General features: G+C 42.6%; 1 protein-coding gene across 2 annotated transcripts in view; it reads left to right on the forward strand.

Annotated features, from left to right (window-relative positions):
* The first annotated feature begins 1,289 nt into the window (after positions 1-1,289).
* scamp1 (secretory carrier membrane protein 1) overlaps positions 1,290-16,335 on the forward strand; it is a 57,225-nt gene continuing 42,179 nt past the window's right edge. For both annotated transcript variants that reach the window (XM_041185909.1, XM_041185910.1), the window contains exon 1: positions 1,290-1,467. In XM_041185909.1, coding sequence (XP_041041843.1) covers positions 1,411-1,467 — 57 coding nt within the window. In that variant the 5' untranslated portion in view covers positions 1,290-1,410. The remainder of the gene's footprint in view (positions 1,468-16,335) is intronic.

Consider the following 16,335-nt stretch of genomic DNA (forward strand, 5'->3'; position numbering starts at 1 on the left):
CTTTTCACCTCTGACTCTCCTTTAATATTCAACAAACTCTCAACTTAACTGAAAATGCAAATGTTACATCTAACCTATTTACCTCAAACTTAACACCTCTATCCTTTTCATGTTTCAAAGCCCTCAGACTACCTGACTCCTATCAATCTCTTCCCAGCTTAATTAAATCACACACACATAAACCCAGCCTTCTTTACAGAATGGCACAAAATTCCCCAAAAATATTTTTCAAAATCCATTCTCGCAATGGATAAAGAACCATAGAAACTTACAGTTACTATTAAACAACCTCTCTGACACTGAAAATTGTTGTTTCTAATAATGGACTCTTATTCCTTCAGATTTTAATTAGTCTTGGGTGAGTTAAATATAAAAAATTAAATTTGTTCTTTCAGTGTGAAAGCCCACATAATGTCTACGTGCAAGTGCTAGACTTTGCAAAATCTGATGTCTTAAAATGATTAGTGCAGCTGAGTTCACCATTTCCAAATGTTCCTCAATCTTGCGATTAAGCAATCAACAGGCACTATCTTCGCAAGCTTTCTTTTCTAAAGACACACAATTTAACAAATTCCTGTGGTGAAACCTATTTTGGAAGTAGGAATTGCAATTCCTTGCACGTCCAACGAAAAAACTTTTGAAATCTGTCAACAGTGCATCTTTTTTCAATAATTTATATAGATTTTTCTTTTCCCACCTATTTCCATTATTTTTAAATGTATTTCCATTCATTGTTTTATCTCTGCCTTTTGGCCAATTTCGATTTCCCCCCCCCCCCCCCATCTAGGGCTGTTTGTACCTTGATTATCACATTCCTTAGATAATATCACCAGCTTCAACACCTCTTTGTCCTTTTGCCTGTGACATCTTTAGGTTGTCTCCACCTATCACTGGCCCTCTATCCAGCTCTATCTGTCCCACCACCTCCGCCCCCCCACCCCCCCCCCCCTTAAACCAGCTTATATTTCACCTCTTCTATTTTTCCTTAGTTCTGTTGAAGAGTCATACGGACTCGAAACGTTAACTGTGCTCCTCTCCGCAGATGCTGCCAGACCTGCTGAGTTTTTCCAGGTATTTCTGTTTTGGATTCCCAGCATCCGCAGTTTTTTTGCTTTCATCTTTCTCACTGTGCTGTTCGCAAACAACATTGTTGCGCACAATAGGGGACCTTAGTTACTACCTCGCGCTCTCCGGGTTGCCCTCCTGGCAGACACGCGCTCAGCTGTCCCGCCTTTTCCCGCCACGAGCGATGACGTAATGTAAACCCCGTGACCGAACAACCACTTCCGGCGCCGCCATTTTCTCTCGCCGATGTGAGTCGATTGCGGTTTAAAGGGGGGGGGAGAAAGGCCGTTAATCGGTGCCTTGAAATAAACACGGAACGGAGGAAACGTGTCGCAAGGCTTGGATATGTCGGACTTCGATAGCAATCCCTTCGCCGATCCTGAATTTAACAATCCCTTTAAGGTAAATGACATCGGAGTCGCCATGTCGTTACTTTAATAGCGTTTGGGGATGGCCGGGGGCCCTGGGAACCGCGGCGGACAGTGTCTGTGATGGAGGGGGAGGCAGGGCTTGGGAGGATGATAGAGGGGAGGGGGCGAAAGAGGATCCGACTGTTTCGGGGCGCAGGGGAGCCTGGGGAGGGGGAGGGGAGGGGGAGGGGAGCTTCTCACCGGCCCTGAGAAGAAGCAGGGATGTATCTGATCCATCACTTTGTTTTCTTTTGCCGGCCGAACCCTGTGGTTGATAGAATGGGGAAAAGCCACAGAAGACGTTGTGCCAGGTGGCTTTAATGTCTAAGTTGGTGGAGATATTTCTAAGGGCAGATTCTAACCGGATCGTAACTGTTTGTTTTGTCGCGGGTGCTCTCGGCTCTTTGGGATCCCAGCGGTACGAAGTGCTAATGAAGAGATGAATAAAGGTTGTGTGTCACTATTCGAGTAGTTTCTTTCTGTAACGCGCGTATTAAGTTCTCTCCCTCTGCATCTTGTAGCCGCCTAACTGAACTAAATATTATTTTTTAAAAGCGGTATTCATACTGACAAACATTGAAGTTCTTCTGCTAACTAGTTTAGGGCACGTTTTTAAATAATTTGCAAAATTTATTTGCGTGCACTATTTCTTATCTTGAACATTTACTTAATGCTTCTACACCTGAGGTGATGACTGACTGCTAGTAAACTTTCTAAAAATTTGCATCAGTGCAGTGCAAACTTAAGTAAGGTAGATGAGAACTATCTATTATAAGTAATGTGTAGTCTATAGATGATGCACTAATATCTCTGTTGCTTAATAATTTTAGTTAGTTGACTTCTATTAATCTTAAATCGTCTTTTAAGTGGAAATCGTTACTTTGTTTATTCTCATTCTGAGTATGGATGCTATGTTTTGGAAGATTGTTACCTTTTTGAAGTGCTCCCTACAGAAGCTGGGCACTGAGCTGACTAACATTGGGAAACCTGATTTAATAGCTCATCGGGGGAGTTTCTTTTGCTCAGTGCTTTACACCCAATGAATTGTTCTGAAATATGGCATTGTGGTAATGTAGGGAAATGCACAGCAAGCTTCTCACATACAGAAGTGAGGTAAGTAACCAGGTTGTTTGTTTGTTTTTGGATGTGTTGGTCAAGAGATAAATGTTGGCTGGGACACAAGTCAAAGCAAATTCCTGCAGGTACTGGAAATCTGAAATTAAGAATAACTAGTCAAACAGCAACTGTGCAGGAAGGATAAGGTTAAGTTTGGTGATTTTCTTTTTTTGTCAGAACTGGGTAGCATTTTGAGGTCTGTTTGCCCACCAGAGAGGGCAGATGGGGCATTGATTTAATGGTTTATTACAAGATGGGATTGAAATTTGTGGAGTTTGGTGGGATACCTTTTTTTGTCAAAATGAGCATGGTGTACAGGATGGATCTTTTTGCGAGCAACTCTCCAATTCCAGTTTAAAATTTATGGGTTCTGCTTCAACCACGTGTTATGACCAAGAATCTCACTTATTAGCTACAATTGGTGTAAAAGAAATTCCTTCAAATTTTTTTATGATTAACTTAAATTTGTGCCCTGACCACTTGGAAGCAGCTGGTTGTTTATCCTACCATAACCCTCCATAATTTTGAAGATCCACCTTGAAGGGCAAGGGCAGCAGATGGATGGGAACATCGCTTGCAAGTTCCCCTCCAAACTATACACCATCCTGCCTCTGGACTATACTGCCATTCCTTCACTGCTGTGTCAAAATCTTGGAACTTGCTTCCTAACAGCACTGTGAGTATATCTACATTATATGGCCTGTAGCAGTTCAAGAAAGTAATTCGAGGGCAATTGTGGATGGGCAATAAATCCTGGCCTAGCCCCCTCATCCCTGACAACATCTATTAAATCTATCGTGCTCTTTATATGCTTCTGAGAATGGGATTCCCTAGAGTGTAAACGGTATTCTAACTGAGACCAAACTAAAACCTGGTACAAGTTCAACATTCCCTCATTTGTGTTTTACGCTTCTAAAGATGAAACTGGGGGTTCTGTTTGTCTTTTTTATTGGCTTATTTACTTTTGCAGCAACCTTTCATGAACCTGTATTTCCGCAGGCATGGATTTGTCTCTGTTCTATTTAAAATGTTATCCGTTCTGATCTTTTTATGCTCCACTACTTCAAACATTTATTATTGAACATTTTCTGTATTTACCACCTATCTGCATCTCCAGCAGTCTTTTATAATCCTTGTCAAAATATCATCTCTCACCATTATGAAAAAAATCAATTTGGTTCCCTGAATTCTTGTGTCATAGTGGTGATAGGAGAATTATCCTGTTATAATATAATATATTATCAAAGTGGGGATAAGCTTGGGAAGCCTCCTGTGAGCATTTTTTTTGTGATGCAATCAGTGGTTGCTGCTTAATTCAGTGTGAATCCCAGTGCTAGAGAGGATAATATCTTGCATTTGGTGATCAGGGATGAGTCACAGTTGCTAGGTAACCTAGTAGTGGGGGCGCACCTTGTGCTCGAATGTAGTGTGAATGTTATCTGCTGTTTGTCAGTTTGAGTCAGGGAGAAATGTTTTAAGATAATTTATTGCACTTAAGGCCTGGTTTACAGAAATGGCGAGACACTTTGATAGTTAAATGAAAGTGAGTTGTATGACTATTGTGGACATTTTTAAATTAAAAAAATCTTTAATGAATGTCAATCTTTGGATATTGCTGAGTCTTGAAGACTTAATTAGACAATTGGACTTAATTGGGCAATTTGCCTTTTTGAATGTCTTTTTTCAGATAGGGAAGATTATTAAAGAGCAGTTGGCGTTAAAGAAATATTAGCAAACTAAAACAAATTCAGAAAGCAGAATAGCTGAAGCAAATCAAACAAAGGAAATATATCTTTTTTATGTTAAACTGGGTTATGCTGGTGGCTGACTTGGACAGAATCGCAAATGGCAGCATGGTCACAGCAGCAGATTTGAACAGATTTTGTATTTTATTTTAAGCGATGAGTGTTGGATCTGTTACTTCAGTTTGTAAAACTAAATATCAAGTAGATTGTTTACATGTCAGAATCGCTTGGAGCTGAATGTAGAAAGGACTAGAGGTGGAAAAAGCACCTGGGCATTTTGGTGTGCAAATTTGGATCTAGATCATAAACTGGGTGCTGAAGTGAAGTAGGAGAGACTTGGGCATCGATTGTTCCTTATGGTATAAATGTTAATTGGGGCATACATGCCCCTAGCATTCTCGGTGTCAAAGGGCACCTGGATATTCTGGCAAAATTGTAAACAGGAGTCATTGGCACAGTGCCTAGCAGTCTGTTGGTTTTTACATTGAGCAGTTCTTAATGCATTCATAGTCTCCTTGCTCAAATTTCTCTTGAAACAAATGAGTGGATCATTTGATTTCAATGATGGTTTCCATCACAGTGACATTGGCCTGAACCATTCGGTGTTTTTCCGCTCTTTGCTTCCCACGCCTTGTGATATTGTAAGTGGTGTCTCAAAATATTCCATTTTACCCCTCCACTCTGGTGGTGTGTTGTAGAGCACTTGCTCAATCAAGTCAAGGAATTGTTGGTTATTATCTAGATAAGCAATATGGCTGACGTTGATATGAGGATGGCATTTCTGCTTTGAAAAAGCTTCCATAGGTTGCATCCTGATCCTATTACACACCAGGGAGTGACTTGTATCTCAATTGGCACTGTGATAGCTGCGTATGTTGAGAATACTGTTCAGAGTCATGTCTGATGGTGATCAGATCAGCTGGAGCCAATGCCCAGATCTTGGATGCCTCCAGGACACCTTGTAGCATGTTTTTTTTCTGAAAGAAGTTGTACCTTCCACACAGCTTGTGGCAGCAGCAAAACTCAGTCTTCGTCCATTTTCGTTTATCTTTCCCAAGGCAGGAGTCAATGGTCCATGCTCATCATTGAAATCCCCCAGTAGGTTATAGGTGTTCTGACTTGGGGATCCTGCTGATAGCAGTGTCATGCTCTTCATAGAACTGGTCTTTTGCCTCTACTAGAGTACAGTGTTGAAACATCAGTGAGGTTAACTGGTCCTATTTTGAGTTGAGACACAAAGAAAGAACATGCTCTGAACCAGTTGTGTTTGGGTGGGGGGTCCTATCATCGAGCAGAGTTTCTAACAGCTGAGCCTACGCCCTGCCCACGTGTTTCCTCTGCAGATGAACTGAAATATTTTTCTTTCGATGATCCACTCTATGTAAGCTTTCCCTCTCCTCTTGTAGAGAAGCTATGCCAATGTCCAAACATGGGAAACTGGCACTTCAGTACCTGTACAAACTGCTCTGCCCTTGTTGGAGGGATGGGGCATCACTCCAGGATGTGCGTGATACAAAATTTGTGACCTTGCACAAGAGCAAGGGCAACCACAGCAATTGCAACAACTATCCAGGCATCTCTGTGCTGAACATTGTGGGCAAATGCTTCTGCAACAATGTGCTTGTAAGACTGTAATGCCCCCTTCTGAATCCCAGTGTGGTTTCAGACTTGAAGACCCACAATTGACATGATCTTTTCGGTTTGGCAGCTGGAAGAGAAATGCCATGAACAAAGGAGACCACTGTATATTATCTCCATTGATCTCACCAAGGCTTTTGATTTATGTTAGCAGAGGTGGTCTATTGAAGCTGCTGGCGAAAATGGCATCCCTTCTGAAGCAGCTGAGTGTGGTCTCTCTTTGTGATAACATGATGGGTAAGGTCAACTATGATGGGGCAATATTGGAAGTCTTAGATCTGCGATGGAGTCAAATGGTTTTGCTCACCAGAGATCCAAAACAAAAATGTGCTAAGTACCATCATCAGAGTTGCTCGATGCTGACGAAGCTGCACTAGCATTCCATACTGAGAATGCCTTCAGCGGCAAATGGACAGACTCTCTTGCGCTTATAGGGAGTTTCGTTTGTCCATCAGGAAGAAAAATGACGTGGTCCAGGATGCCAGACTGCCATCTTGCCATCTATCAGCATTGACGATGTGATGCTGACTGTGAGCTGCAATTGCCAACAATCAGTCCCCCAAGATGCTGGAACCAACACCTCAAAGTTGTAGCTGTTGTATGTAAGCTGAGTAAGAATGTGGAACAACAGCAACCTGACCAAAGTGCATGTCTACCCAAGCCTGTTACTCCTTTTTACAATGGTGAGACCTGAAAAACGTGCGTGATATGAAAAAGCTGAACAGTTTCCACCTTCACTGTCTCGGATGCAGTCGCAGCATCTCTTAGCAGGACAAGGCCACTAGTTCTGAGACCCTGGAGTGTGCTAATTTCACCGGAATACACTCTGACCAAGCCACTGACATCTGCCCGAAGACCATCTGTATGGTGAATCGGTCACCACCTGCTGGGCATCCATACCTCTGCTACAAGGAGTCCTGCAAGTGAGTTATGAAGGTGGTGGACCTTGACACTGACAACTGAAAATCTCCAATGTCTGACCCCTGAAGGCTAACTGTTTGGAGGGGCATTAGAAGGTACGAGCAGACACAAAGCTCAGCTTGCCAAGAGGGCCCAGAGCAGACAGGCTAGTGAATCATGCACTTTCTCAGCCAAATGTCTTGACGTGCAGCAAATATGACAGCTACGCTAGAGTGGGGCTTCCGAGCTGCACCAGGCTGTTTAACAAAATTAACCGCCATGGCGCAAATCGTCGTCTCATGAGGTGGAAGGATGCTAAGAAGTTTGCTTTGGAAGTAGAAGGGCAAGGAGGAGGATCTGAGATGTAAGTGAATTGATCTCTGGCAGTGGGCTTCATGCCTTAGATGCTTTGCAGCAAATCCAACACTTAATTTAGGTTTGAATTAAATTAGTGCCTTCCAAACTATAGGTAGATTCTTTGTTTGTGATGGTGCTGGATAGAACTGAAGGTTATTCACTTAATATGAAAGAGCCCTGTGGGGTTAGATGTGTGAATGTTTTATCTTAGTTATTGACTTGACTGACTCCTTGCATTTTATCAAAGCCCAAGTTATGATTTTATAGTTTTCCAAATAACAGAAGGAAAAGTGAAAATTTAGGCTGGTTATTTTGAAGAGTCAGGCATTCTTAATATTTCTAGAATACTTATGTTGGGGGGGTTTATGAGTGATGGACAAAGATGTGGATCACAAAAGAATCAAGTAAGAAGTAGGGCGAGTGCGTATGGGCCTAATGGCCTTTCATCCCAAGTACATAACCTAATTTATATCCAGTGGGTCAAAACCTACTGCTGCTCTTGCCCCTGGAGTTGACCTAAAACACTTTGTCTAACTGTGTTCCTCCTATAGGGACAGTGACCTCCATGTCCCATTCTCTAAATTGTGCTGAACTTTCCTCGAACATTTGAGAACCTGTTTCTGCATTAGTAAAACATCTTGGGCCTCAGTCGTTTGTTTGAGATTTGGGAGTCACTGGCAAAGCCAGCTATTGCTCATCCCTAATTACCCTTGAGAGGGTGGTGAGTCACTGCTTTGAGGCCACTGCAGTGTGTGGTTTAGGTACACAACCACGGTGCTATTAGGTAGGGAATTGAGGGATTTTGACTCTGTTTTTAAAGTTGGAGTAGTCTGTGACTGGCTGACTTGATTGGCGATAGGGAAACGAAATTTAGATGGATTCTGCATGCATGCCCGCAATGGCCAATAGTTTCCCCTAATCTGTTTTGAGCCAGGGAGGAGGTTCAGAGAGGTCTGAGAGATATTTTAATGTGTCCAACCACTGTGTTGCTACTGTATGAACATCATGCTGAGCCATATTCGATTACTCAAGTACAATTCTGAGAAGATCATGCTAAAGTTGTTTAGTATTCTGGTCAGGCCATTTGGTTCTATCATTGAAGTTCAAGATCACTTTGCGCTTAGTTTTTGAAAGGTATACAATCCAGTTGATCCCAGGTGTCAAAACTGAGGTACGAGGCTGAAGAGCCCCACATCTTGCCTTGAATGTGATCTGAGGGTAAGATAATGGCTTGGACTTTGCAGCTATAGTGACGACAAAACTGAGCAAATCCTGGCATCCACATTTGCACAATTAACTGTGGAAATCCCAAAGTTGCTATTAATGACCCCCTGCTACACGATGTGCTGCTAAAGCCCTCTGCACTAGGAAATCTTTAGAAATGACTTGATGTGAACTTGCTATGTAATTTCACTAGCACTCTTGTGTGTCACTGACACACAACCCAGGTCATGCTGAAGTCCAGGTGTGGTGACAACTGCTTTGTACACAGGACTTTTGACTTGCAGAGGTCTTGGTCAAACACTCTCCTGCAGTTTGTGGCACAGCTGATCCGCTGTTGAATCTCCACACCAATGGCCTTTTCTGAGCGATATGGCTGCCAAGGAATGGGAGGTGCTCAGCCTATTCCAGACACTACACAGTCCAAGCCCCATATGACTAGAACAGTGGGCAGGACTATTGCTCTATCAACTTTGAATTTGATAGGCAGACTTGCTCCTCTTCCGACTGATGTATGAAATCTGCTGAAGACTACGTTTTTTGCTTTGGCAATTCTTGGGTGTGTCTTGTCATTACTTTAGACACTTTGTGTGCTGCTGAGGTAAATGAACTTAACCACTGCTGATATGTTCTAGTCATGGACTGAAACCTTGGCCTAGATGGGGCTTTCTTAGAGTAGCTGAAGTTATCAATGCATTGGCGAACAAGTCAATGCTACTTTTCATGTCCAGCTTTGAGCCAGCAGCTAGTGCACAGTCAGGAACATAAAGTATGCCCTTGGAGATCTTTGGTCTTTGCCTGGAGTCATCCCTGAGCAGCTTTTTGGTCCATGTGATATCTGATTTCAGTGCCAGGATCACTCTCATTGAAGGCATTGGAGAGCATAGTGGAGGAAAAACCTGCTGAAGAGGGTTGGGATTAGCGCACAGACCTGTTTAGTTCCATTAGTAACTGGGAATGGGTCAGAAGACTCGCCATCATCCAGGTTATGCGTGAGCATTCTATTTATGGAAATATCGAAAAATTGTGATGAATTTCTTGGAGAAAGTACTTCTTCATTTTAGGTTCCAAGGGCCCTCATGGCTGACTGTGTCAAAGGCTTTGGTCAGGGCAATAAATGTGGTGTAGAGGTCCATGTTCTGTACTTGGCATTTCTCTGGAGCTGTCCTAATCCCAAATACCATAATCAATGGTTCCTCAAACTTTTCTGAAGCACATCAACTCTCTGACAGCAGATGCTGGTCATGATATTGCACTAAGCAGTTCAGAAGGGTTCTGGTGAATTCTTTTCACTTTCCAAGTAGGCAAGGGAAGGCATCTTTATCTTTGCAGGATGGTTCCTTGCTCCCATATAGCCAGAAAGGTTCTTCACCAGACATTGACTCCAGCCTTTGTAGAGCTCCAGCTGGACCTTTGGCACTAGACAGGAGTTTGATTGCATTTGTCATTTCTAGCCAAGAAAGTGAAGCTTTTTAGGTGTGTTTAAAGTGTTCTGTCAGGTATTTTTAGAATTTGTGGCCCTCCTCTTTGAGCAGAGTTGTCCCATCAGCTGAAAGCTTGGTGATGAACCAAGTAGAATGGCACCTGTAAACAGTTCAGAGCATCATAGAATCTTTTAGACTTCATGATCTGCATGTGACTGAAGTTTGTCTGCTTCCAGTCGGTCAAGTGCTTTTTGTCATGAAGCTATTAATGTATATAATATTGGAAAATCTTTTTCTTTTAAAGTAGAGGTTTAGTCTGTGGGTGTGTCTTAATTGGATTAAAGCCAGCTCGTCTGGGTGCTTTGTGTTCTAGCTTTTGAAATGTAAACAGAGGTAGAGTGCATTTGCATTTTTTTTTGAATAGAGCATCCAAGAAATGGGGTGAAAACTGACACCAATTTTATTTGTAATATAAACATATTACTTGGTATCTAGCAGATATCAAGCAATATGTTTATATTACAAATAAAATTGGTGCTATGAAAGGGGTTTTATTGTTAGACGTTGGTGATCACACACTCACACTTGTGTGTCTGTGTGTGTGTCTGTCTGTGTGTGTGTGTGTCTCTCTGTCTGTCTGTCTTAGCTTTGGAATATGTTGGTTAGTCTAGCAGGCATCACTGCATATGACTTTTGTTACATGTGCGTTCCACCTATTCCTCTGCCTGGTAATGACAGTTGATTTTTAGATGCCAATGCTTAGTGCACATTTTCAGCATGAGGAGACCATTGCTGTTGCAACTGTCACCCCCAGTTTTTTTTAAAATTCCCAATGACCCCTTCGCATGCCTGATAATCTGCACTAGCTCTTGCATTTGAAGTCATGAAGAAATGATTAACTTGTCTGACTTTGGCACAGTAGCAATCACTGAGTGGAGAACATCATAGATTTTACCCTTCACTTCATTAGGGTTGCTCACGGTAGGAGTGTACACCAGTTGCTTGCCTGTTAACATACAGGGGTACTTGAGTACCGTTAGCCAATCATTAACATCACACCGACAATTTGTGCATCACACTACCCAATTGTGTGGTGGACAGGACATCTTTTTGACTTGATGGCAGCATCCTGTTAGAGGAAAACACCTCTCGCATATTGCACTGCATATGAGGAGAGGTGTTTTCCTCTAACAGGGTGCTGCCATCAAGTCAAAAAGATGTCCTGTCTGATGAGCAAAATACTGCGGATGCTGGAAATCTGAAACAAAAACCGAAAATGCTGGAAAAACTCAGCAGGTCTAGCAGCATCTGTGGAGAGAGAAACAGTTAATGTTTTGAGTCTGTATAACCGAAGAAGGGTCATACAGACTCATGTTAACTGTTTCTCTCTCTACAGTTGCTGCTCGACCTGCTGAGTTTTTCCAGCATTTTCTGTTTTTGTTTTTGTTTCAGATGTCCTGTCTGCCTGTGATATGAATTTCAGCGCCTGTGCATTGCCAGGTACATAGGCCATACGCCCCAACAACTATCAGATTGTATCAAACACTATGTCCCTTCTGCTGTTTGCAGTAGGCAGAATCTTACAAACAACCAATTTAAGATTATCTGTCAGGCTCGCAATGTAGCTCACTTTCACCTTTGCTGGAAGCTGCAGCAACCATATCCAGACTTTGCACCATTTTTGAATAAACAAGCGTATAGGGGAGCAATCGCCCCTTGGTGTATTTTCCTTGTTAAAATAAAATATCAGCTGTTGCAACACATCTGGAGGCTCCCAGCATCACAGATGCCAGTCTTCTGTCAATTCGAATCACTCTGGCTGATATCAAGAAATGACTGTAGGCACTGGGTATTGCAAAGGCTATGGGCCCTGATAATACTTCAGCAATAGTACTGAAGACTTGTGCTCCAGAGCTTGCCGCACCCCTAGCCAAGCTGTTCCAGTGCAGCGACAACACTGGCATCCACCTGGCAAGATGGAAAAATACCCAGGTATCTCCTGTACACAAACTCCTAGAAGTATGACTAATGGGAAAGAAAGCAGGTTAGCATTTGGTGGTGGTGGTGGTGGAGGGGTGGGGGGTGGGGAGATTCAACACAAAATAGGACAGAGTGTTTGGAAAGGGCTAGGAATCTAACTTCAAGCACATCAGATAAAGGGACGACAATGAGAGAGGGGATGGGAAATACAGGTATCGTATCTGAATGCACACAGGATATGAAATAAGGTAAATGAGCTTGTGGAGCAGATTGAAATTGACAGGTATGATGTGGTTGGCATAACAGACATGGCTGCAAGGGGATCAGGACTGGGAGCTAAATATCCAAGGATATACATCCTATCGAAAAGATCAGGTTGGCAGAACGAGTGGGGTTGCTTTGTTAGTAATAAATTAAATTAAATCGATAGCAAGAAATGATGTAGGGTCAGATGATGTAGAATCTGTGTGGGTAGAGTTGAGGAACTGCAAAGGTGAAAAAACCATAATGGGAGTTATGTACAGGCCTCCGAACAGTAGTCAGGATGTGGGGCGCAAGATACACCAAGAGATAGAAAAGGTGTGTAAGGAAGGCAAGGTTACAGTGATCATGGGATTTCAATCTGCAGGTAGACTGGGAAAATCAGGTTGGTAGTGGATCCCAAGCAAAGGAATTTATGGAATGTGTACGAGATTGCTTTTTGGTGGAGCCCACTAGGGAACAGGCAATTCTAGATTTAGTGATGTGTAATGGGGCAGATTTGATAAGGGAGCTTAAGGTGAAGGAACCCTTAGGAGGAAGTGACCATAATATGATAGAATTTACCCTGCAATTTGAGAGGAAAAAGCTGGAATCAGATGTAACAATATTAAAGTTGAATAAAGGCAACTACAGAGGCATGAGGGAGGAGCTGGCCAGAATTGACTGGGAGATGAGCCTAGCAGGAAAGACAGTGGAACAGCAATGGCAGAAGTTTCTGGGAGTAATTTGGGAGACACAGCAAAAATACATCCCTATGAAGAAGAAGCATACTAAAGGGAGGATGAGGCAACCATGGCTGACAAGGGAAATCAGGGACAGCATAAAAGCTAAAGAGAAAGCGTACAATGTGGCGAAGAGCTGTGGGAAACCAGGGGATTGGGAAGCCTACAAAGACCAACAGAGGACAACTAAAAAAGAAATAAGGAGGGAGAAGATTAAATATGAGGGTAAACTAGCTAGTAATATAAAATAAGATTGCAAGAGATTTTTTAGATATATAAAAGGTAAGAGAGAGGCAAAAGTGGACATTGGGCTGCTGGAAAATGACCCTGGAGAAGTAGTAATGGGGAACAAAGAAATGGCGGAGGAACTGAATAGGTACTTTGCGTCAGTCTTCGCAGTGGAAGACACGAGTGACATCCCCAATGTTCAAGAGTGACATCCCCAATGTTCAAGAGTGACATCCCCAATGTTCAAGAGTGACATCCCCAATGTTCAAGAGTGACATCCCCAATGTTCAAGAGTGACATCCCCAATGTTCAAGAGTGACATCCCCAATGTTCAAGAGTGACATCCCCAATGTTCAAGAGTGACATCCCCAATGTTCAAGAGTGACATCCCCAATGTTCAAGAGTGACATCCCCAATGTTCAAGAGTGACATCCCCAATGTTCAAGAGTGACATCCCCAATGTTCAAGAGTGACATCCCCAATGTTCAAGAGTGACATCCCCAATGTTCAAGAGTGACATCCCCAATGTTCAAGAGTGACATCCCCAATGTTCAAGAGTGACATCCCCAATGTTCAAGAGTGACATCCCCAATGTTCAAGAGTGACATCCCCAATGTTCAAGAGTGACATCCCCAATGTTCAAGAGTGACATCCCCAATGTTCAAGAGTGACATCCCCAATGTTCAAGAGTGACATCCCCAATGTTCAAGAGTGACATCCCCAATGTTCAAGAGTGACATCCCCAATGTTCAAGAGTGACATCCCCAATGTTCAAGAGAGTCAGAAGACAGAGGTGAGTATGGTGGCCATTACCAAGGAGAAGGTGCTAGGAAAACTGAAAGGTCTGAAGGTGGATAAATTACCTGGACCAGATGGATTACACCCCTGAGTTCTGAAGGAGATAGTGGAGGTGTTAGTGGTGATCTTTCAGGAATCACTGGATTCAGGGAGGGTCCTAGAGGACTGGAAAATCGCTAATGTAACCCCCATGTTTAAGAAGGGAGTGAGGCAAAAGACGGGAAATTACAGGCCGATTAGCCTGACCTCAGTCGTTGGTAAGATTTTAGAGTCCATTATTAAGGATGAGATTTCAGAATACTTGGAAGTGCATGGTAAAATCGGGCAAAGTCAGATGCTTAGACTGTACCCTCTCTACCTCTCCTTCCTCCATTTTGAAGATATTCCTTTGAAGCTGACTACTTTGAACAAGCATTGGTCATTTGACCTCAATAGTGTAATGTTGTGTGCGCGTTTGTATTTATGCCATGATATGCTCACCATGAGGAATTCCAAGATAGTGCATATGCTCAGTGAAAGTGAAATGGATGTTTTTGAAGCAAAATACTCCTGCTGTTGGCATGCCTTATGAAATTGTTTCAGGTGGCATAGACCTAAGCAGAGAACTATGAGCATCAAGCATGTACCCACTGGACAGAAAAAGACCTGTGGGCTGGTGAAGAGCCACTTGAGTGTGTTTGGGAAGGTCTGGGGCTTAATGCAGTATTCTGGAGAGTGGTGATGATTTGTGGTGGTTTACAGGACATGCCCAACTTCACAATGGTAGAAGGTTTCTAACTCTACATCAGAGAGCATTTGGTAGAGATAGAAGATGCAGTGCCACAGGATTCTGAGCGGAAGGGTGTATAACTTGTGGAGGAGGCAAACACCCAAAAGGGCAGGCCTGTCAGCACAGCTTAAAAACAGACTTTCATAAATCTGACCTATTTCAAATACAGAAGAGATTAGTTATAATAATTTCTGATTCTGCAATGATAGAATAGAAATTTAAACATCTGAAAAGGTACAACTGTTTCCTCTTTCAATTTATGAACATTGTTTAGTTTTATTTTCTTTTATTAAACGTAACTTTTAAACATGATCAAGGGTGCAAAATATGAAATTTCAAAATGTGCAGCTCACTCTCTCACTATGCCATTCTGAACAGAAACCTCAGCCTCCACTAAATTGAAGGCCATGACTGCTTCATGGACTCTATGTAGGGGACTGACCAGATATCTTGTGTTAACGGTCAACTGCTTCATGGGCTCCTGCAGTTGTACTTTAGTTTGTTAGTGCTGCTGAAGCTTTCCACAATACTTTGACACCAGGCTGGCAAGATTGTCCATATTATTGTTGATGCATTTCAGTCAGTGGGCCTCTTGCATGCAGCTGACAAATTAGGCTCCGCTGACCTCATTCTGGCTGTTGTCCTCTGTCCCCCACTGCCACAATGTTACTGGTGTCAGAAACTTGGGAACTGTTGCGAGTGGCAAAGGGTGTGGGGTGGCAACCATGTGTCACTGTCTGTATGGAAGCATAATAAATAACCAAAGTTTAGACTGTTCACCCACCTCAGCTGTTGTGCGGCCCCATTGCTTTCTGATCATGGGGTTGCAGGGGGCAGCGTTTGGAGGCTTGGGGAAATCCACACTACTCCTCATTCTCTCATTTGGGCATTGTTCGTGTTCTTGTCCAACAAAGACATGAAGGAAAAGTTGATTCATCTTGAGTCTGGTGTATTTGGTGTGACAAAATGAGATTATTAAAAATAAATGTCTTGATTTCCTTTACCTAGTCAGGTCATTGAGTTTTTTTAGGCACAGTCCACCATTCTGTGATCTGTCTATGTTTTGGTCGTCTTGTCTTGGTCATTTCTGCTAAGGGCTGCATTCCTGATGAGGCCACCAGCCTTCTTTGCATGCCTGGTCCTCGGCCTAGAGCGCTGAACATCTGCTTTCTGCAAAATTGAAGATTTTTTTTTACTGTTATCGGTCAAATACAGTAGGGGAGAAGTTTCCAAGTGTTTTTGGATTCTGGTCAGATGGATTTTTAAATTACTGTGTAAATATTGCACGACAGATGAGCGCTCCTTCCCTTATGGTCTGCAGCCCTACTCCAAAGGGGGAAGTTTTGTTTTTCCATTCTTATATTGGCCCAACCTAACACCCACAGGCTCTGTAATGAATTGATTTGCCTCTTTTCCACTGCTTGATTGCACTGATTCTTAAGAGATCTGACTTTCTGGCTTATTTTAATTAGTTTGCATGGAAATCTGAGCATTGTTTCACTGGAGGCAGTTAGGCACAAGTCTCGTTTGGAGGAAACTCATTTTCGCTCACTCGTTATTTTGATGAGCTTGTTTTGTTATCTGGTGTATACAAGGGCTGGAATAATTTCAGCAAGTTTAGCAGAGTTGGGTGTTCTTTACAACTATAGAACCATATGTTCAGCATTTTCTAATCTTAAAACCAGTGGAAGTCTTAGAAAT

The sequence above is a fragment of the Carcharodon carcharias genome, chromosome 4 (genome assembly GCF_017639515.1).
Source record: "Carcharodon carcharias isolate sCarCar2 chromosome 4, sCarCar2.pri, whole genome shotgun sequence".
NCBI lineage: Eukaryota > Metazoa > Chordata > Chondrichthyes > Lamniformes > Lamnidae > Carcharodon > Carcharodon carcharias.